This window comes from Gymnoscopelus microlampas (assembly GCF_963454915.1).
Source record: "Gymnoscopelus microlampas genome assembly, chromosome: 14".
In the NCBI taxonomy this organism is placed as follows: Eukaryota; Metazoa; Chordata; class Actinopteri; order Myctophiformes; family Myctophidae; genus Gymnoscopelus; species Gymnoscopelus microlampas.
This window is the reverse complement of record NC_139951.1, coordinates 22,772,215-22,796,161: the sequence shown is the minus strand read 5'-3', so window position 1 is coordinate 22,796,161 and position 23,947 is coordinate 22,772,215. Positions and strand designations below refer to the sequence as shown.

The following is a 23,947-nucleotide window of genomic DNA, read 5'->3' as shown; positions in this document are numbered from 1 at the left end:
TCTCTCTCACTTGTAAACAAACACTAGCCGTGTTGCGCACGGCCGAAGTGATTGAGATCCAACGTCCTATAGCCTGAAGGGATGGGACCTTCTGATTGGTTTAGAGTCGTTGAGCCGACGTTTCAGGCTGAACCTTCAAAATAAAATGACCGAAAATGTCACTTCAGTGCGTCTTTAAAGGGATTCTAGGCAAGTTCAGAGATCAAAAAACGAAAAAAACTGTTGTCAAACAGTACCGTTGACTGACAACCCCTTCAGCCAATCAGAAGTTCAATCCCCTTCAGCCAATCAGCAGCTCCTTTCCCCCATCCCCAGCCAATATGACGCAGGGGGACTTTAGAAGGGGCCATGCCGAAAATAGGTTGCTTTATTCGGATACATACGTGTCACTGCCCGCCCCTGCCGGTTCTCTGAATCTAAATTTTTAAATAGGCTCTGTCATGATTTATTGACCACATATATGAAGTTAAACAACTACATTCTATCCAAACGATATCTTAGAAGTAAATTCTGTGCCTCAAAAAATACGTTTGAGAGCGTTTTAAAAGCGGAAGTAAAAAGTAAAAACTGCCCACAGAAAACAATGGCGGCTCGTTCCATTTTTGTTGGCTGCACTCGGTTCCATTCGGTTTCACTCGAACAGTTCACACGGACATGGACGCGTACGGCCGCGCACATGCGTGCGTTTCATTTACGTCCCGGACACCCAGATGTCAAAACATAAACAGTAGGGAAAATACCGATTTCAGTAAGAGGACTGTGTTTCAATGCAGGAAAACACCCCAGCATCGTTATATATTGGCTGATAGAGGGGGGGAAATGCAAAATATATATATATAAATATTTTAAAGTTTTAGGCTTAATGTTGCCTAGAATCCCTTTAAATAACTTAAGAGATATAATTGTTGTTTAGCTCTATTTGCTTCCCTGGGCACCATAGAGACTTGCATGGACTCTTAACTTTAATGTTGAAATGCCCCAGTCTTTATTTTGGTCAGCACTCTTCACAGTGCGTGCATGTATTTAGGTAGCATGTGTGAGTGGTGCACTGTGCCTCCTGTTAGTGCTTAGCTGCAGCTTTGTGTTGTAATGCCATACTCAGACACACACACACACACACACACACACACACACACACACACACACACACACACACACACACACACACACACACACACACACACACACACACACACACACACGGTACATACCGGGTACATACCTGTTCGTATACATACTGTACGTACAAACACACAAAGTCACTTGTAGAAGTGACCAGCACTGCTTAAAAATTGCACGACAAATAACTTAAATATACAAAGAAATTACTGACAATGATGTGTTTATGTAAATATTGTGACAGACCAGATGAGACATCATATCAGAAAAGTGAAAAGGAAATCCCGACACTCTGTTTAGCACATCAATCATAATGAGCACACTACTTTAATTGAAAGTAAAATTTGCATTTAATTTGGTGATTGCAAATAGGCTTCTGTTGCTTTACAGTAAACAGTAAAGATGTACAATCTTACGGACATTTAAAGAGAGAAATTAAATAACTAGACAAATTTATTTGGTACTTTTCAAAGGAAATCATATCAAAGTGACCCATTTGAGTTTACATTACTTCATGCACACCAAAACATCCATAGTGACTTGAATAAAACTGAAAAGGTACTGTAACTCTTTCTCGAGGGCTACTTGATTACTAGCGCTGGTAGTGTTGACCTACTACAGACAAATACTGACATACAGTAGTGAGTAAAAGGCACTGAAAAGCTGGGCCATGCCAACAAACAAGTTGGTCATTGCTCATTGCTCGCTTCTTTAAAGACTATTTGTACTTACAGGCAGCAATAGACTGGAAATGAATCTGGAAATCAATCAAAGCAAACTGTGCCTCGATTCATACACATGATGTAGCCTGTTGTACAAGTGTTTCGTTTAACTACACTTTCTGCTTTCTTTTGGCTGGATCAATTGTTTGGAATCTAGTTTTCTTTCTTTTAAGTGTTCTAAATATTCTGGTTTCCAGCTGTTTAAGCCAATATCTTGTGACCTTAAACTTTATAGGGCTAGACCACTTTGGTAGAGGTTTGGGTTGTGTAGTTACCTTGCCATGATGTAACTCCAAAGGTGACCAAGAAATACAAAATAATTGATCCATTGATTAGAAATTGATAATTCATAATATGCTCTCCATTGAATTGTACAGTGAAGAGGCTCAGGAGAAGCTCTTTTAGCCTATAAACAAACACAAACAAAGTTGAGGCTCTTCACTGTACAATGTAGGTCAATGAGGAGCCTGTATTGGATTTTTGTTTTTTTCCCATTGATTTCTAATCAATGGAACAATTATTTTTGATCTCCACCTTTGGAGTCACAGTGGTCTAGCCCTTCAAGGTTTTAAGATACAAATGAAGCTCTATTGACCAATGAAAACATCTCAGTAGCAGTAATGCAGGATCAGTGCAAGCCTCAAGGCAAGAACGGAGACTTCTACATGGGCTACGACTGTATACTTCCTCAAACCAACAGGGATGTCCAGAGAGAGCAATTTCACATCAATATATATCTTTTACAATTTATACAAGGACGTTCACAAGACATTCATTTTGTGAGGTACATTCTCCAAAATGTGGCTACTATCTTGGTCAGTAACAGTACAAAGTGATATGTTGTATTTGCTAATTCGGTATTTTGTAAGTGTAGCAGTATACACTGTACAATCATACTTTATAACAATGATTTAATAGCTACACAAGTGTCATATGCATCAGGATAACCATAATGTAGATAAAGAATGCTATCTCAAAGTCTTTCTTTTTCTTCTTACAAATTAGCTTTTCACAGAAAGAAATAAGCCTCTTTAGGTGAACACCAGAGAGAACTAATCATCTCTGTGGTTACAACAAGTGTCAGCTAACGACCAATTAAGCACACTGACAGTTGCTATGCTTCATGGTTTAGAATGCATATTTTCGCAATCAGATTGGCTGAATCCAGCCGTTGCATTATAAGGGCTAATCAATAGATTTCTGTTAGGGATGATCTCAGATCATCTCAGATGTATGAAGTGAAGAAAATACAAAGATATAAGTGGTCTATTGAGTGTGGCTCTCACAAATGTGACACACGCACGCACACATTCAACATTCTGTATAAACATGCCTACAGTATGCACGAACAAGTGCACACCACATGTGTACAAGCTACCTACACACTCCTGCACATTGTTTCGTGTACTGGTCATGACTTAAATTTCAGAAAACGATTTTCATACAAAAAATAAACAACATTTGATATCTGCTGAATTGATACGTTCTCAAAAAGATATCTATCAAAAAGTCATCATTTGAAACACAACTTTGCTACATCTGAGTCCTTCTCTAGAGTTTAGGCAAACGCTTCTTTAACAAATATGCATGGTAACCCCACAATAATATAGCCAGCCCAAAAAATCTAAACACACAAATGTTACAATTTTTATGAAAAGCGTAAAGCAAACTGAGACTGAAAATTGAGGGAAGAATGGCTGTGTCCAAACATACTCCCAGGGATACAATTATTTAAAGTAATTTCTCACTTCCAGTGGCCAGGCAGCCGTGTAATCTTCAGCTGGGGAGGATTCATCCAAAGTGAGAAACACCGGTTGCCTCCTTTGTTCTTTCTACCTGCTTCTTTATCAAGCAAAAATATATCATGTAGCCTAGTACTCAGTCCATTCATACATACTGAATCAGAGAGCGAGGGAACCCTTCTCCCATCCCCCTTCCCCCATGGAAACGGTTTTCCCTGGGCACTGACTCTGAGGACAATTATGTGGAACTCTCTGAGCTACGGCATTCACAGCTTTGTTTTACTCATCGATCCATCTCAACACGTCAGGCATGGCTACCTTCCCCATGCTGAATACATGTGGGAGAACGTTGAGTATTGACCTGTATACTGCAGGTGATGGCTGTGTTAATTCTACTAAGTGAAACTACTGAGAGGTATATCTATTTATTTTACCCACTGGGTTGGTTCCTTTTCACTATTTTTTTGTTCGTACAATTATGAATATTCTCACCTGCAGCCTGCCCAACCACAGTCTTCAGCTGTCGGCCACTAAGCACCTCTGCTGGCTCAGTTGGGGGTTGGGTTACTGCTCAAGGGCACTTTAGCTGTGGCGTTTGAGGGAGAGAAGAACATGATGTCTAATTAAATTCCCTCTCCTACAGCTTACATAATAACACACACACACACACACACACACACACACACACACACACACACACACACACACACACACACACACACACACACACACACACACACACACACACACACACACACACACACACACGAAGTGGGGCTCGTCCAGTTTAATTTTCACAGTTGTGCACATGTGTAGGAGTCTGCTGAGAGAGGGCAATCCAACCAATCTCACCCATATAGACACATACAGTAAACACAGCTGGTGTGAATGTGGGGGCAATCTGCTCTGAGCTCCGTGACTCTGGAATGGGGGTCATCCAGTGTGTGTGTTAACTCAGTCGTATAGTGGCTATTGCAGGGCTTGACCTTGAGAAACATCCAGACATCTCACCCTGCCAATCGGTATTCTAATTGCTGCTGCCTGTTCAAGTCCCCATGTCCTGAGGGGCATCAGTGCCATACATCTTGTCCATACCGTGTCACCCGCCTTGGGTATGTGATCTATTCTAGACAGTCTCTGGTCCCCAACCCCCCTCCCTCCATCGGTTACTGAACAGTCCCTGTATGGAGATAATGAAAAGCACTCCGGAATATAGGTAGATTGATATGGACTGAAAAATAGTGGACCTTTTATAGGTACATTTTTATACTCTCAAAGTTGAATTAACACTCAGGATTTTGCAGTGTGGGATACACAGTATGGCATCTCCTCCTTATCTCCATATGAGTGGATGCATTTGAGTTATGATACTATAAAACATACACTTCAAACCCACTTCAATCCTACCCTCCTGCGTGGGGTTGAGCTTTACCGCTACAGGTAAAAATCGTTCTAATCTCATATCTATCCAGTCATTCCCAGTAACAGGAATAGAAATGATCCATTCCTATCCTTACCTCTTCATCCCCCTCTATCCCACTATCCTGAAAAGTTTGAGCACACCCATCCAATTACTGTACCGCTCATCCTTCCTTAACAGGTCTCCCTCGAGTGGTGCTTTTACTCATCAGCTGACCTATCATACCGTACCCTGTTCTGAACTGAAGACATCCTACATCTCCACCCCCACCCCATCTCTGTCCCGCTCCATCACAACATGCCCTGCTCCAAGCAGAAAAATGCCCCCTCTTTCTTCTTCCTTTTCCTTGCCCGGTGGGCTCGCCAGCACACGGCAGCCACCAGCAGCAGCACCAGGCCGAGGCATAGCAGCGCCACGGAGACCACCTTGGTTTGGGGCAGAGTGTTGAAGGTGAAGGACACACCAGTACCCGCCATGCCAATCACCAGTGAGATGACGCCGAATGGGAACACGCATCGGTACCAAGACTTCTCCGTGCCACCCGTGGCCTGGGCCAGACGCTCCAGTGTGGGGTGAGCCTCCGCCAGCTTGGTCGGGTCCCTTTTGTTGATGCCTCCTCCCTCCTCCCCCTCACCTCCCTCTCCTTCGCTGGCTCCTCCCTCTTCTTCGTATCCATTCAAGCCCCGGTTCTGGTTCTCAGAGTCGTGTTGTAAAGTGCTGCTGTCGCCGCCGCTGCTGTCCAGGTCCGGGTGGAGCACCGAGGGGCCCGAGGGCTGGCGGGGTGAGGAGCAGCCCATCTCAGAGTTGCCGCACCGGGGTAAAGGGTAAAGAGGGGACAAACACCGGCTCTGGAAGGCGGTCCCACACTCGGGTGCTGTCTGGTACTGATGCAACTTGTGGCGTTGCCGGTGCCAACAGCGACGGTGAGGTTGGTATTGTTGCTGTTCCTGCTGTCAGCGGTAGCCAGCATTTGCCTGTGGGGTTGAAGACACAAGAAAGAAAGATACAGATAGAGAGATTGCAGTTGAACACCCAAAGAGGGAGGTAAGCTGAAAAGATAGCAAGAGAGACAGACAGACAGACAGACAGACAGACAGACAGACAGACAGACAGAGAAAACAACAACAAATTATGGCGTGCTTGTATGGAGAAGAGAGGATGAGAGGAGAGATAGAAACCAAACAAAATATATGAATGTTCATGCTTCAAATGCAAAGAGGACACACTCACCCTGTCTAATTTGAGTCCTACTATGCGTGCTTGTTCGTGTCCACCTGTCACTGTGTATGAGTGAGTGAGTGTGTTTTCAGAACTCTGTCTTCTCCGGCTTCTTGCAGCAGCAGAAGGGTGCGTGTGTGCGCACTGTGCTTCTCATGTCAGTGGAGTATAAAGACACAGAGAGAGAGAGAGAGAGAGAGAGTGAAGGAGAGGCCAGGGGGAGGCGGGCGGTGGGGGTGCATGAATGGGATTGGTCGCTTGGGCACAATGACGTCTTACATGGAGGACTGGGGTGAAGTTAACCGTTCCATCGCCTCATTCTGAAATATTGATTCATTATTCAGTATTAGGAGCAATATAAGTGATAACTGATGCTCTCTTGGCTGTGCCCTAATGGTGTACACAGTAACATTCGCAGTGTTAATTTAACTCTAAGAGAGTACACACTCTCTTAATTTGTACCCTTTCTGTGTATTATCATGATGCTGTGGGCTTGTTGTCTGCTGAAGCTGCACTAAAGACCGTATCCACAGGTACAGAGAGACCTGTTCAAACAACACAGAGAATGCATTTGTGCACGTGCCTGTCTCGTGTTTGAACCGACACATGGCGACCTCACACAACACACACACTCACGCACGCACGCACGCACGCACGCACGCACGCACGCACGCACGCACGCACGCACGCACACACACACACATTAATCTGCACAATCATACCGCGCAAACTGTGTGCAGCAGCAGCACACACACAGTCTCTGATCTTCCTCTTTCTCCACTGTAATTAATTCATCATTTAGTCCCCACTCCTCTGGGGTATTTTGTCACTGTACATTTGCACAAATATGTGAAATTTGTCCTCTGCATTTACCCATACTATTACGAGCACTGTGCCCTATTAATACAGCGCTGGGAAGCAGTTAGGGGTTAAGTGTCAGGGGCACTCAGGGACACTTTGACACAGACTGGGCGGACGGGGGCGAACTGGGGGTGAACCAGGGACGTTCTGATTCCCAGACGGCTTCTCTAGCCCACTATGGCCACCTTACTGTAATAAGAACTGTCAATCTCACTCACAGACACTCCAATTTACACCATATACCTTAATGGCATGGTTAATGGCATACACAGGCACATGCAGGTAGCCTTGTAAACGCTCTGCTTCTCTCTCTCTTTATCCCACTGTCGCTCATTGTCATGTGTCACATGAGCACTCCGAAAGCCTTCATACTGTAGGTGCTGATGTCAGTCATGTCCTTGTTTGGTCCCTGTCCATTGACAGCCTCTCGTCGCATGTGTTCATCTGTCACCACACAGACAATAGACTGGAGTGACATGTGAGCCGTATACTGTGACGAACTGCACTCCAGGGTGGCTCATTATGTGTTACACAGTACACACACACACACACACACACACACACACACACACACACACACACACACACACACACACACACACACACACACACACACACACACACACACAGTTTACCAACAAAGACCTATGAACTTGTGTGTGCGTGTGTGTTTTGTTTGTTTGTGGGTTGTTGGGTTGCGTGTACATGCAGGACTTCGTCCTGAGGTGCTGAAACTTACTAGTACAAAGACTCTGAAATATCTATCCCTTGAAATTCCTAACATTTTATTCTATTCTTTACTTGGTTACTTTTACAATAATTACATATTTTTGCCACTTTTTACTTGTCATGTTTAAAGTAAATAGTAATAATAATGGATTTCATTTATAATGCACTTTATATTTGTGAAAATCTCACAATAGGCAATTGCATAAAAAAGAATCATCACACCATTAAAAAAATATCTAAGAAACTGAAACAAAACATTTAAAACATGAGGGCATAAAGCCTAGAGGTAAAACCAGTGTAGCTAAAAAAAAATGCTTTGTTAAAAAGGTAGGTCTGTAGTCCTCTCTTGAAAGAGTCAACCCACTGTGGTGCTCTCAGGTGGGCAGGGAGGGCGTTCCACAGTTCTGGGGCGGCCGAGCAGAAAGCCCGGTCTCCCATGGTACGTAGGTTGGTCTTGGGGGTTTTGAGGAGGTTAGTAAATGTTACCTTTATCATCAATGAAAATGTGTTCATGTGTACGCATCCCTCTATCTGCATGCATGCTGAAGCCTGCGCATATGTATTAATTCATGCTCATGCTTGGATGTGTGTATTTGGATGCATGTGTGTGCAGACTTTGCCTAGAGGATTTGGGGGGGGGGGGGGGGGTGATATTGACACCGCACTGAGGAGATGATGAATAGTCAGTTTCAGTGTAGGTCAGCGCTTATTTATTTATTTTTTTAACATGCACTGCATGTCTATTGTTGTCTGGTGGTGAAAGCCATTAATGAGTGTCAGGGGAGATGCTCTTCACGTGAAAGACAATACAGAAAATGCCATTTAATAACACTAGCTTTTTTGTCATGACAGGATGTTTCATCGGTTGCGTTTAGAAAACAGAGACGGAGTCACGGAAGTGTGTGAGAGACTAGCGTACTCGTGTTATTGTGCTCTTGCCTCCCTCCCCCGCTAGCCACAAATAATCTGTATTTTAAATTGACCACCCTCATTATTTTGTCATTGGGTAGACTGTTGTTAGTGTCCATATATGGGCTGCTCATGAATGAAAATGGTCTGGTGCTGTTTTAATGGGACATTATTTTTCAGTGTGACATCCATCAGGGGGGCGTATTCCCCTTCAGTTGATAAGTGAGGGGAAAACAAATGTGTCAACCTTTGAAAGTGTTTTATACTTCTTCTCCACTTTCCCTCATCATCAGTCCCTCTTTCCACTCCTTATACAAACAGTTTCCGTCAGTCAGTCCATCTGTCTGTCCGTGCATCCGTTTACATTGAACTTATTTCCTGATAAGTAACAGTTTTGGACATACAAGGTTTCCACCCGACAGCGACAACATTTGAGGTAGCTGCAGTATACAACCCATGGTTCTACCAAAGTAGAACATCGCTTCAAGGAAAAGTAAAAAGTAATGCAATGTGTACAAGCACTGAGATGATGTATGGTATGATGCTCCGCTAAAAGGAATTGACACTAGAGGCATACAGTATGAGTGCGTAGGTGTATGTATCCGCATGTGCTTGTGTGTGTGTGTGTGTGTGTGTGTGTGTGTGTGTGTGTGTGTGTGTGTGTGTGTGTGTGTGTGTGTGTGTGTGTGTGTGTGTGTGTGTGTGTGTGTGTGTGTGTGTGCGTGCGTGCGTGCGTGCGTGCGTGCGTGCGTGCGTGCGTGCGTGCGCGCGCGTGCGTGCGTGCGTGTGTGCGTGCGTGCGCGCGCGCTTGTGTGCGTGTGTGTAGTATGCCTGTACAGTACTGTAATCTGCGTTCGTGCGTTACACAAGTTCAGTCTAATAAGAGAGAGCAGGCCTATAGTAATGGATACTGTATTGTGAGAGAGTCAACTTACAGTAGGAGAAAATACCGGAGAGAGAGAGAGAGAGAGGGGGAGGTGCAATGTTGGAGGATGACAGAGGGATAAACATAGAACCGAACAGTTCTAGGAAGAGGAGGAAGATGATGAATTGGAGGTGAGGGAAGAGGAGGCAGAGGAAGACAAAATGGTCTAAAGAAAGAACTGGCACATTGCTACCCATGAAGCTGTAATCATTCATTTGTTGGCTGCGTGTTTAAGACACAATGAAGCCCTTTGTGGGGACTAGCTCTCGACTTGTTTCGTTCCTACCTATCCAACAGTTCACAACATTTGATATTCAGTAAGTTCTCATTATTCCAGCATCAAATATGGTGTCCTGCAGGGCTCAGTTCTTGATCCGATTCTTTTCTGTGTGTAGGTCTACATACAATTCCTAGAGCACATTTTCAGAAAGTTCAGTATAAACCACTGTTCCACTGTTATGTAGACAATATACATATCTACATCCCTTTACAGCCAATGACTCCTCCAACCTTCTCAACATTGAAAACCTTTTAACTGAGGTCATAAACCTGCATGTGCAGAAAGCTTCTTGCTCCTAAACTCCTAGCTGCTTAATTACCCTAAAACCAACAGTCAGGATTCTAGGAGTCGTTTTTGACCCTTCCTTATCCTCTGTACAATACATTGTGACGGTGGCCAGGTTGTCACATGTAACTTGCCACTTCTTTTTAGAATGCTGACACTCTTTACTTTGTCTCAATAATAAATAAATAACAATACACATTAAACTCACAACAATAAAATATCAGTTGCACGGTAAAGTGCGGGGTGCGTAATTACTGTGAGAATAATACTGTTTGTTAGGTACTGCAAGACTACGCCACCTTTTTATTTAAGAGGTAGGGTCCTCTGTAACACTCTTTCTTAGGCTATTCACAGGTTCGAGTTTACCCAGGTAAGTACAATACTTTTAAATGAGAACAACACTTCAACACATATCCCTTGGAGAAAGCTGGACGGAAACAGGTTTGTATAAAAAGGTAATCTATTTTATTAAGCTAATACAGTGGCGTCTATAAGCCATAAAATATTGAAAAGCATAAACAAAATATAACACTAATTCTAAAACCTCAACCTCCTAATGCGCCCACTAACTAACTAAAATACAGGAATACAGACAATCACCAAACACTAAAAACAGACAGGGCTTGTGCAAACTATAGCAAATAAATAATGAATTTAGCGTTAAAGTGCCAACTATTACTGAAGCAGTAAAGTGCCAAGTGCCAATTCAATTGCTATATGTCATATACTCATCACGGTTCAATGCAAAAGGTGGGAATGTCCTTATATGGGGTTTAACTGGAGCGGGGGTTTAGGCCAGGAATCACTGTCTCTTCTTGTCTTCGTGCGTATTGCCTGCAATCATAGAAACTAGAACCAGTTCATCTGTTCAGGTATATTTCACATATGAGGTTTAGGACCGTGGGTTTATAAAGGTAACGTTGCATAGAAGGACACTTACTCGCCCGCCAGACTGTACGTCTGGCTTTGAGGGTGTGAAGCGCGCAACGTTATCGCCACTGGACCTCTCCTCCGTTCCTTGGTTCGTCTGTCTGTCCTCCCCGTCTCTGCTGCTACTGCGCCGTCTGCTCACCGTCCGCTGCTGGTGGCTTGGTACGTGCCGCGATCACTGTATTCCCCACCTCTGCTCCGTGGTATGTCTGCTCCTCCTGTGCACAACCGTCCCTTCTGGCTGTCACTTCCACACTGCCCTGTATGCCTGTCTCTCTGCTGTCCAAGTGGCTCGCGCTCACTTTTGAATAAGGTGGGCCACACCCTACTCCGCCCTCATTCGCTCTGCCACCAGCGTGACCTGGGGACATTGGCCGTCCGCTGTCACAAGGCCAATGTCACACAGCCTATAGGGGAGTCCAATGTCAAGTGGCTCGGGGACCGGGGGGAAATACATTGTCAACCATAAAACATGCAGTGCAGAAATATAGTTAAGAGAATGATGTTTTTAAGTGCGTAATACAGGTTTTTCATCATCAATAAAAAATGTTACAATTTGGTTTCACCCCCCTGCTTTGACCCTGTCACATCCCCCCCCACTTTTCCGTTGCCAGTCCCTGCAACTGTCCCTAATCATGTCCATACCTCTGGGGTGGCTGGCCTATATTTGCTCTTCCCGAGCGCCGTGGCTCATCTGGTGCTCTCGGGACGGAGAGAAACCCATAATACTGCGGCGTTGTTGCTTCTACCTGCTCGGGCTGCACTACAGCTGGGGGGTCCTCGTGGGGCGACCTGGGGGCTACACACACTTTCAACGCATTTCTATGTATGGTCTTTTCTCGCCCCCCCTTCTCGGGTCTGACTCGGTACACCAACCCCGTAGCTCCCACCTGTTCCATCACTGCGTAAGGCTCGGGGTCCCACCACGTACTCAATTTCCCCTGGCCATCTCTCTTCCTATTTCGAATCCACACTCTCTCTCCTGGTAATAGGGGTGTAATACCGGCCCTACGGTCATAAACCTGCTTTCTCCTCTTGGCCGTTTCTCCCATCCTCTCCCCTGCGGTCCTATAAGCTGTCGCCATTCTCTGTTGGTGGTCCTGTACCCAGCCACCCACTCCCATGCGCTCTTGCGCTGACTGCACTCCTAACTGGACATCTATAGGGCGCCTCAAATGTCGGCCAAACATTAAGTAGGCGGGGGCATAACCCGTAGCACTATGGATCGTGTTGTTATAAGCATGAACTAACTCGGGTAAGTGCTCATTCCATCTTCCTTGTTTATCAGTGTCTAGTGATCGCAACATGTTCAGTAATGTCTGATTAAATCGTTCCACTCCACCGTTCCCAGCCGGGTGGTACGGAGTGGTGCGACTTTTTGCAATACCATAAGTCTGACATAAATGGTGCATTAACTCGGACTCGAAGTTGGGGCCTCGATCTGAGTGGAACCGGGCCGGACAGCCGAACGGCTGGATAATATGCGTCCATAACACACGGACAGTGGTGTGCGCAGTCTGGTCTCGGGTGGCAATAGCCCAACTATAACGGGTGAATAAGTCAGTAGCTACCAGAATGTTTTGCCACGCATCAGCAGGCCTACCTAATGTGAGGAAATCAATGGCTATTACTTCTAGTGGATATGAGACTTCAAAGGGTTGTAAGGGGGCCCGAGGCTCTGACCTGTTCCTCTGCAGGCTGCAGGCGACACAACCCTGTTGTAACTGACGCACCGCTCCCTCCATGCCTGGCCAATAGAACCGACGTCGCAGCTGGGCCAAGGTCCTCTCCAACCCAGCATGCGCCGCGGCCGTGTGGATTCCTCTCCATACCTCCTCTCTGCGTGAACCTGGACAAATGATCTGTGAGTATTGTTCTTTGGTATAAGGATCGGTCACCTTCCTATATAACACATGATTTCGTATAATCAGTTTGTTCCACTGGCGTAACAGTTGCCGCGCTCCCCGAGTCCAATTCTTCCTCTCCACCATATTAGGGGCTCTCCCCCGTTCCACGCACCTCTTCACCACCTGCACATCTGGATCCCGATCCTGCGTCTCTCTCCACTCATCCTCCCGGGCTGCTGGCGTCGATTGTACAGCCGCCACATCTACAGGCTGCACTGGGAACCGCGATAGGGCATCAGCGTTGGCGTTGTTTTTGCCCGGTCGATACTTGATGTCGAAAGTAAACGACGCAAGTTGAGCAGCCCACCGTTGTTCCACAGCTCCCAATCTAGCCGTTTGGAGATGCGCAACAGGGTTATTGTCCGTGAATATTGTGAATCGAGCGCCAGTGAGATAATCTTTAAACTTCTCGGTCACGGCCCATTTAAGGGCCAAAAGCTCCAATTTGAACGAGCTATAATTTGCGTCATTCTGCTCGGTCGGGTGGAGACTGCGGCTTGCATAAGCTATTACACGTTCGTGACCGTCTTGGACCTGGGCTAGAACCGCTCCCAACCCACGGCCACTCGCATCAGTGTAAACCACAAAAGGCTGTGTATAATCCGCATACGCTAACACCGGGGCTTGTGTGAGGGCACTCTTTAACGCATCAAACGCCCGCTGGCACTCCGAAGTCCACTCGACTTTACACTGGTGGGATTTTACGTCATTTGGGATTCCTATCAATAAGTTGTTTAAGGGTCGTGCTATAGCAGCAAAAGAGGACACGAAACGCCTATAGTAACCCGCTAGACCTAGAAACGCGCGGACCTCGCGGACCGTTGAGGGTGGTGTCCAGTCCCGCACTGCCACCACTTTCTCCGGATCGGGCCGCACTCCCTCTTTGTCCACGACATGGCCCAGAAATTGCACTTCCCTCCGCAGAAGTTTGCATTTGTCTAACCGCAGCTTCAGTCCATGTCTCCACAGGCGTTGGAAGACGAGCTCGAGGTGCTGTAGATGAGAGGAGAAGTCAGGTGAATATACTATAATGTCATCAAGATATACCAGCAAGGATTCTGTCACCTGACCACTCAGACACTGCTGCATCAGCCTCTGGAACGTCGCGGGCGCATTACAAAGCCCGAACGGCATGCGTTGAAACTCGAACAGGCCCAGCGGGGTCGTAAAGGCGGTCTTCTCCCGGTCCCGGGGATCCATTCCTACTTGCCAATACCCGCTGGCCAGGTCTAACGTGGAGAACCATTGCGCCTTCGTCAGGCTGGTGAGCGTCTCTTCTATCCTGGGTAGGGGGAAGGCGTCCTTGTGCGTCACGGCGTTAAGTTTCCTGTAGTCGACGCAGAACCTCCAGCTGCCATCTTTCTTCTTGACCAGTACGATAGGTGCCGCCCACGGACTGCAACTCTCCTTGATGACTCCCTTCTCCAGCATCTCATTCAGGAGGGTCTTCATCTCCCGGTACATGGAGGGCGGCAACGGCCGGTGTCGCTCTCGTATGGGTGCCGCGTCTCCGGTCGGTATCTGGTGTTGCACGACGTCCGTCCGTCCGAAATCCTCGTCATGGATGGCGAACACCTTCTTCCACCGACACAACATCTCGTGTAACTCTCTCTTCTGCGCCTCCGGCAGGTCATCACGCTCCGTCAACACTTCCATCTCTTCGGGCAGGGTCTTCAGTGGTCCATCATCTTCCACACTGATTACGGCCACTTCCACCTCTCCGTCGGTCCCCAGGGACAGGCTCAGGTCCCTGCCGCCTCGGACATCCGCTTCTTCCACCGGGTACAGCCTCCCCAGCTTCTGGTGGCGGTCCAGGACCAGACTATATGCGTGTGGGTTGCACACTCGTATGGGAACACGTCCGTGGCGCACCGTGACGAGGGCACGGGCCACTCCCAAATCTTTTCCATCCGGCAAGGCTTCCATCAAGGCCTCGTAGTCCGCTCCATTTGGTCCTCTCCAAGCGCGGCCCCAGATCATCACTTCACTCTGCGCGGGGATTCGAATCTTCCGCCGGCCGACCGGCCACACATAACCGATGGACCCATCTTCGTTCGTCACTGCCTCCACCCTCCTACAGGTGGCGAATGCGTCCTTCCACAGCGTCCTTCCCTGCTGACATGGAAACACAGGCCTCCCAGGCCATTTAAAGAGGGCATGCCATACAGCGTTCACGACATTCATCCCAATAATCAGCGGTTGAGTACAATGTTCATCTTTCACGATTACAACTCCTCTCCCTGGGATCTTCATTCCCTCCAGCTCTAGGTCCAATATGGCATAGCCAGTGTACGGTAAGTCAAGACCATTAGCGGCGCGTAATTTAAAAACAAGGGGCCCATTTCCCAACGTTAGGTGTGAGAATTTTTCCTCAAATAAGCTTTGCTGCATTAATGTGACTTGTGACCCAGTATCCAGTAACCCCCTTAAGTGGACTCCTCCCATAGTGATCCCAATAGTCGGACAGTCCCCAATAAACACTTCATTAGCCCTTGATCTGGCGAGTGCGCGCTGCACCCCTGTCTCCCGGACCTCGGCGACAGGGCGTACTAGTTTAAATGATTGGGGTCAGATTTACAAAAGCGAGCAATGTGCCCAGACTGCCTACAGCTCCTACAGATCGGCCTACCTCCCTCATCCCACTCGTTGCGTTGGTACGGCTCCCGGCGTCGTTCAGATGGAGGCGAACCGCGAGGTCGTGTATCGGTGGTGTTGGGTCGAAGGAGCGGTCTGATCTCTTTCATGAACTCCTGCGTAAACCCCTGCATTTGCGATTTGACGTCTTCCATAATCTCCTGTTTCAGTTTCTCTCTCCATTCAGATTCCTGTGAGGGTGTTGGGATAGAGACAGGTTTAACAGCATGGCACAAGATTTCAGCAGTCCCTTCTCTTCTATGTTCAGTGTCTAGTAGGAAGGCCTCATTTTTTAGGGCGGCGAAGTCTTCTGTGGGGTTTCGACGGGCATATATTCTTAAGGCTTGACCCAGAGGGCCTTCAGACAGTCCTACAAGTAACTGCTCTCGCAGAATGGCATCGGAGGGAGCGGTGTCTGGGTCGAGCCGCCGCAGCCCGCAGAACAACTCTCTAAGCCTCAAAATATAAGCCTGCACACTTTCGCCTGCGCGTTGCGCACAGCCATAGAACAAGGCACGAGCTTGGGAAGCAGAAACAGATGTTTTATACAACGTGTCTAAACATTTAAAGACTTTGGCCACTGTATTGCGATCTTCCTTGTCAATTACACTAATTTGTCGCTTAGCTTCCTCAGTAAGGGTCTGTACTACAAAAGCAACTTTTTTCTCCTCTGTTAAATCCTGAGTGCCCAATAATCCTTTAATCTGTTCTCTCCATTCCCTGTATTTCTCCTCACCTTCTATGCCCGAAAACTTAGGTAGCCACGGTGCCCCTGGATACACTGGCATCATCATCATTACTTTCTTGATTCAACCAAACAAAACAAAACAAAAAGCAGCAAACAGCAAAATTTCAATACAGTTTCTCTTAGGGATTTTGTGTTGTTCTCTACCCAGTCCTGCCGCGCTACGCCAAATATGTGACGGTGGCCAGGTTGTCACATGTAACTTGCCACTTCTTTTTAGAATGCTGACACTCTTTACTTTGTCTCAATAATAAATAAATAACAATACACATTAAACTCACAACAATAAAATATCAGTTGCACGGTAAAGTGCGGGGTGCGTAATTACTGTGAGAATAATACTGTTTGTTAGGTACTGCAAGACTACGCCACCTTTTTATTTAAGAGGTAGGGTCCTCTGTAACACTCTTTCTTAGGCTATTCACAGGTTCGAGTTTACCCAGGTAAGTACAATACTTTTAAATGAGAACAACACTTCAACACATATCCCTTGGAGAAAGCTGGACGGAAACAGGTTTGTATAAAAAGGTAATCTATTTTATTAAGCTAATACAGTGGCGTCTATAAGCCATAAAATATTGAAAAGCATAAACAAAATATAACACTAATTCTAAAACCTCAACCTCCTAATGCGCCCACTAACTAACTAAAATACAGGAATACAGACAATCACCAAACACTAAAAACAGACAGGGCTTGTGCAAACTATAGCAAATAAATAATGAATTTAGCGTTAAAGTGCCAACTATTACTGAAGCAGTAAAGTGCCAAGTGCCAATTCAATTGCTATATGTCATATACTCATCACGGTTCAATGCAAAAGGTGGGAATGTCCTTATATGGGGTTTAACTGGAGCGGGGGTTTAGGCCAGGAATCACTGTCTCTTCTTGTCTTCGTGCGTATTGCCTGCAATCATAGAAACTAGAACCAGTTCATCTGTTCAGGTATATTTCACATATGAGGTTTAGGACCGTGGGTTTATAAAGGTAACGTTGCATAGAAGGACACTTACTCGCCCGCCAGACTGTACGTCTGGCTTTGAGGGTGTGAAGCGCGCAACGTTATCGCCACTGGACCTCTCCTCCGTTCCTTGGTTCGTCTGTCTGTCCTCCCCGTCTCTGCTGCTACTGCGCCGTCTGCTCACCGTCCGCTGCTGGTGGCTTGGTACGTGCCGCGATCACTGTATTCCCCACCTCTGCTCCGTGGTATGTCTGCTCCTCCTGTGCACAACCGTCCCTTCTGGCTGTCACTTCCACACTGCCCTGTATGCCTGTCTCTCTGCTGTCCAAGTGGCTCGCGCTCACTTTTGAATAAGGTGGGCCACACCCTACTCCGCCCTCATTCGCTCTGCCACCAGCGTGACCTGGGGACATTGGCCGTCCGCTGTCACAAGGCCAATGTCACACAGCCTATAGGGGAGTCCAATGTCAAGTGGCTCGGGGACCGGGGGGAAATACATTGTCAACCATAAAACATGCAGTGCAGAAATATAGTTAAGAGAATGATGTTTTTAAGTGCGTAATACAGGTTTTTCATCATCAATAAAAAATGTTACAATTTGGTTTCACCCCCCTGCTTTGACCCTGTCACAACATTACTAACATCATCAAAGCCTTCTGCCATCTGCGCAACTTAGCTAAACTGTAGCCAATACTATCATTTGCAGATGCTGAAACCCTGGTACATCACATCAAAGCTTCTGGAGCAATACTTTGAATTAATTTGAATATTCTACAGGGAGGGGGTTATGAATGGAGGAATTGATAATGAGTCGCGGAGCTTGAGCTGCGTTGCTCACATGGCCTGTGTGGCTGCTCTAACCTGTTAACAAAGTGTTAAACTTTTTAAAATTACATGTGTTGCAAAATATATATAGATGTTGTATAATTATGCATGCATTATATGAGAGCTGCGTTACGACACTGCCGTAAGGGAGATATTGGGCCTCATTCACTAAGCCCGTTTACGCACATGTTTTGTACTTATCTGCATTTAGGCACTTTTCCGCTAAGAGTCTGATTCATCAATCTTTTTTTGTCCGTGAATTTTGACGGATGTCCACTCAAAATATCATGGGACCAAAGCCTGCGTACGTCATTAGAATGCCTTATTCTTCGTGCAAAATCAAGTGCCAAACCTCAAATAAAATATTTATGTGCCCAACATTTGTCAACACATTTATTAACGTTCAGCGGATCCATCGCGTGAGGGGACTCGCTTGCGTTGATCTACAAGTTGTCAAGTGGGTGCGTACCGCCACGTTGTTGTAAGCTTGTAGATCTGTCCATTTTGAAGAGAGAGAACGTTTTTTGTCTGATGTTGGATGTTTCCGGTTGCCTTTTATAGTCTTGAATGGGGCGTGAAAGAATGCAAATGATGTCTACATGAGCGGGCCTCTGACTTTCAAACATAAATGAGATACACCTGTGATCCTGTGGTCTAGTATAATGTCCCTTATATGAAAACGCTAGAAATCAAGGTACTGGGAGGCTGAGATAGCGTGATGACGTTGACTGAAGAGAAAAAGAGAACGTTGGGTGAGAGAGGGTTCTAACTGTCATCGTGGTCGAGCCGAGCAAGCTATTTATTTGCTTAAATCAAATTAAGGTAGGCTACAAGAGAAATGTGACAATTGAGGGAGTTTTACCGTGAGGGTAATCCATACATATAGTTTTTACATCACTTTTTCGGCTGAGTCTCATTGTAAACGGTCTGCCATCACTACCAAATGAATCACCCGTTTCAGCTTGAGCAAGTTGCTTGTAAATATTGGTAGTTGCGGGTTGCTTTTAATTTGCTTAGATCGGCTATTTTCAAATAGACGATGCATATATGTTTAAAGTGCTCATGTGGCCTATAATAGTCACTTCTTTTGGACTTGTTTTCGTCGACCTGGCTGTTTATTTCTCTCGCAACATCGGGCAACACTGGTCGCGACACAGCTGTCTTGTATGATTAATTAAAGAGGTGGTGCCAGGGTTTTGCACTTTTTCTGTTTTTCATGTGTATATGAGGTTGATAGAACTTCATTAAGCCCCCTGGTGGTGTTTTTATGGTGTTTTATGTCTTCTCTGACTATTTTGAGTTTCTACCTAGAGGCTGAAACCTTGAGGGTCAAACGTGCCAATAGAGAAACAGTGCTTTAGTGACATAGTAAAAATATACCCTCCCCCTCATTATCATAACACAACAGGTGTGGGCATGAGGAGGAGGAGGGACTAGGACAGGTGGGTGGTGCTAAGGTGGTGGAGGAGGTGCTAAGGTGAGAACCAGGTATACTTAATGAACTGGAGGCGTGTCCACATAAAAACATAATTTTAACAATTTCTGTACACTTTTTTGAAAAAAATCTTCCTCCTAGTATAACCATAATACCTGATGATTAGGTTTTAGGGGGGGGGGGTCACTGAAAATCACGACACCCCGTCTTTAATGTTGTTGTTTAAAAAAAATGAGCTATGTTGACATTTCAAGATATGTCTTCTTGGACATGAGAATTTAGGCTAGAAACAGAACTAACTGTCAACTCCATCTGTTAATCCCTGCGTCCCCGTGATAATGATTGAGAGAGAGAGAGAAAAAAAAAGAGAAATCTGCTCGCTTATCCTCTGTTCTTTCGATGGATTAAAGTTACAATCTTGCACGCTTAGAGTCACCTCTCGTGCGAGTTTAAAGTACTATACTGTTAGAAAATAAACGGTCGCTTATCAGGCAATACCAGAACTTTTGCTGCCAAAGAGGGCATGTGAAAACGGTCTCTCCCATTGCTATTCCAGCAAGTTATGCTAATTATTTCGCTGGAAGAATTCTGGCACTGTAGTGAAAATGTGGCTTATATATTAATCTACTTCTATTCAACCTTGCTGTCCATCTTAACAGGTGACATCCCCCATAGACTGCTACTTCTATATCAGGGCTCTACACTCCCTTTTGTGAATCGCAGGTCGATTTGTGCTTTGAGAAAATACACACACCTGTAGTAACTTTATTTACACGCTATTTACAAACAGCTTAGTGAATGAGGCCCATTGGGCGGACAAAAAAAAGATTGATGAATCAGGCTCTTAATGTGGGAAGTTCCGTAAATGCCTAAAGTATAAATATGGGCGTAAACGAGCTTAGTGAATGAGGCCCATTAGCTGTCATGTTTTACGTCAGTCGTTAATATGTAAATGTATGGATTTACATGTGTCACACTTGCTGTCATTCAGTAGTAAAGCTCTGTTTGATTCTAAACCTTGTGTGAATATCACATGTGTCACATTTGCTGTCATTCAGCAGCAAAGCTCTGTCTGATTAGAATCCTTAGCTTGCAGATGTACTGTATGCAGCATACTGCTGCAGCATCTTGGTACACAAAACCATGTGAGTATTGTCTCTGTTGCCGTCAACGTAATATCCTTCCATTTGTTTACTGATTCATATGGTGAAACTCGTCTCATCTCATCACAGTTAGGCTACATAAGATGAGGGTTGAATGAAAAAAAAGTGGAAAAAGAAAACATACATTAATATTCAAATATGGACTTTGCCTTTCGAATCCCATGTCACTGAGCAAAGCTTCAAAGTTTCAAAGTATTTGGATCAGCCCTATACTGAATACACAGTCACATCTCTTGTGTTCACAGCACACCAACAACAATGTGACACTAACCAAACAGACAAAAGCAGACGGATATGTATAGCCTGGTATTGCCAGACTGATCATGTGGAATCACACATGTTCTCCACGATATTGTTTGTGTGATCCCACGTGATCTGTATGGCCAGCAGGCAGGCTAGGAAATGTATCGGCTACAGCATACAAACTAAAGTAAATGCTGAAATTGATGTAAAAATAATTACAATTGTTTGAAATGTGTACGACTGGTGCACACAATTGGAACACTTCTAGTGGTAAATTAAAGGAAGTTTGAATCAAGGCTGCTGTGATGTGTCACACCTCTGCAGGGACAATATCCCACTAACAGGTATGATTTCTCTTGTAGATCAGCTGTTGCGCCTTTTGTCCACCTCTCCATTATAAATTATATTTTTATCATCGACTAATACAATTTGTGGCAATGTCTGGTTTCCCAAATATAGGCTAATTGGCGCAATTTCTGTAGCCTGGCATTCCAAGACCCTCCCAAGTTCCTCCATGATATTGTGAGTGAGCCCACATGATCAGTCTGGCAATGACAGGATACAATTTCTGCACTCATATTGCAATTATGGCCTGTCTCAACCCATGATTATTTTGAGTCTGAGACACAACAGTGTAGGGAAGAGACTTCAGACTCTTCTCTCTGCTATCTCATTTTGCTGGCTTTTAACCATACAAGCATATGCTTTATTATTAATAACTCACTCTGGTTTCAGTTGTAGGGTACCACTAGCTTGAATTTTCATTAAACATTTATGGTTAATTGTGGAGGTTAATGAGGCGGGATATTAGGCTTGTGTACATGAGCACAATTAGATTCATCAGGAAAAACGCAGGAACAGACTTTTCCTACAATAAATACACAGCTTTCTAATATCTTAGACTACATTTTCCATTTAGGCATCTAAGGTGGGTGACATTTGAAGGCATCTAACGAGCCCAATAGTAAAAAAAAAGGTGGAAGGTAGTGAGGAGGGTAGTGCACGCACATCCATGGCCCAGGTGCAAGACAAGCAAAAGTATCACAAAAGACAATAGAGTCTGCACACGCTGAATAAGCTCCACTGTATTTTTATTGTGTCGTCAGTTGAGTTGACTGCTGTGACCTCACTTGCCCTATTGGGGTTACCCTATCAGTGTGTAGATGATGACCTATAAATGTATGTGTGTGTGCCCATTCCCACGTATATGTCCTGATGAAGATCTTAATAATAATAATAATTAAATCTCGAATTTATATAGCGCTTTTCTGATTACCCAAAGATGCTTTACATGGGGGGCATGAGAAAACAACAAATAAAAACAACTTTATTAGGGGGGAAAAAAACATTAAGACTAAGGAATAAAAACAGTGGAAAGAAGAAAGGGGGGGGGGTGGAGTTGACTGGGGAAAGCAATATTGAAGAGGTGGGTTTTGAGGGCGGTTTTGAAGGATTGGAGGGTGGGGGCATCTCTGAGAGTTTTGGGGAGTGCATTCCACAGGGTTGGGGCGGCAAAAGCAAAAGCTCTGTCGCCTCAGGTATGGTACTTGGTCTTGGGGACCTCAAGGAGGTTTGCGTCACCAGACCTGAGGGAGCGGGATGGGACATGAGGTTTGAGAAGACTTATTGACATATTGAAGTTTATTGAGGACTTTGGGGGTGGATGAGTGTTTCAGCTGCAGAGAATGACCGAGAGGGCCGGAGACGGGCAATGTTCTTAATCTCAATTGATCACAATAAAAATACAGTGGAGCCTTTTCTTCATACTTCATACCCAGGAAGAAGCCTGTACTAGCCTATTGTACTAATATAGCTTAACAATAAAATATTATGACCTTCTTTCACCATCACATTTTTAAAAGCATGTAGTAAAAGAACATCAGCAGACTCAGAGCCATATTAAGCAAGGTACAGTGAAACCTATAGCGTACAGCTGATGGACCTTGTCCACATTAAGAACATTGTGCAAAGTTGTGAGTAATTTGTTACAGGGACAGTCAGTGGTATAATGTGAATTCCAGGATATTAAATATTCATCTGTAATTTTCTGTAGTGGTCCTAGTAATATATGTTGTTAAAAAAGTAGGCTACTGAAGTTGCATGACATGGTTAAGCTCGATACACAACGATATGTGGGAGGAAATGTATGAGCTAGTTTGCAGGATTTATCCACACAAATATTTCTAATTCACAAACACAAATTATTTTGCACTGCACAGTACTGAAATCATCAATTTACACCTCTGAACATTACCAGACATCCCACAGTAATTATAATCCAGTCCAGGGCTGTACGATACAGTTACATTATAAACCATGATGAATACATCCATAGAAACCTATGAAATAACAATAAAACTCTAATTTATGTACAAACATTTTATTAGAATAATGAAATGAACATATTGTAGAGAGAAAAGAGAGAGATTAGTCTCAATCTACATACCAACTAATACCTCAGCAAAAAGGGACAAAAGCCTATTGTAAAGATTTTTGTATGTACGTTGCATGTACTTTTGTGTAAAGCTGTCTTTTTTTACCAATCACAACGCGGTTTTCATGCCCGGGGAATGTAAACAGATCTGCACCAATGCACCAAAGCATCAATGTAGCTTCCTTGGGCGGTACTCACTGTACTTAAATACGCTTAAATATAATAAATATAAATAAAATACTGTTTTTTTTTTTTTTTTAGTATAGCCAATAATTCTTTCCCCCATTTTGTCATTAATCCAATTAATTCATCCCCACACTGTACAGTATTGTCACTGCTGTGCTTTCTATTAGGCAGCCTCCTGGTCAAACACAAAGCCAGATAATAAAACAATTGAAACAAATTTCACATAAAAGCAATTAAAGAAGAACGGCAATAAACTAATAAGGGGTTGAGGGGT

The 23,947-nt window shown here is 44.8% G+C and overlaps 2 protein-coding genes across 2 annotated transcripts in view; both read right to left on the bottom strand.

The window, feature by feature from the left end:
* LOC311060979 (arf-GAP with dual PH domain-containing protein 1-like) overlaps nt 1–23,947 on the bottom strand; it is a 314,152-nt gene that overhangs the window by 99,332 nt on the left and 190,873 nt on the right. The gene's annotated exons all lie outside the window — the stretch shown is intronic.
* Nucleotides 5,294–5,800, bottom strand: LOC311059957 (uncharacterized protein; the record flags this gene model as incomplete). The annotated part of the gene is made up of 1 exon (XM_084078081.1): nt 5,294–5,800. The coding sequence occupies one exon, from the start codon at nt 5,798–5,800 to the stop codon at nt 5,294–5,296; it is 507 nt and encodes a 168-aa protein (XP_083934207.1).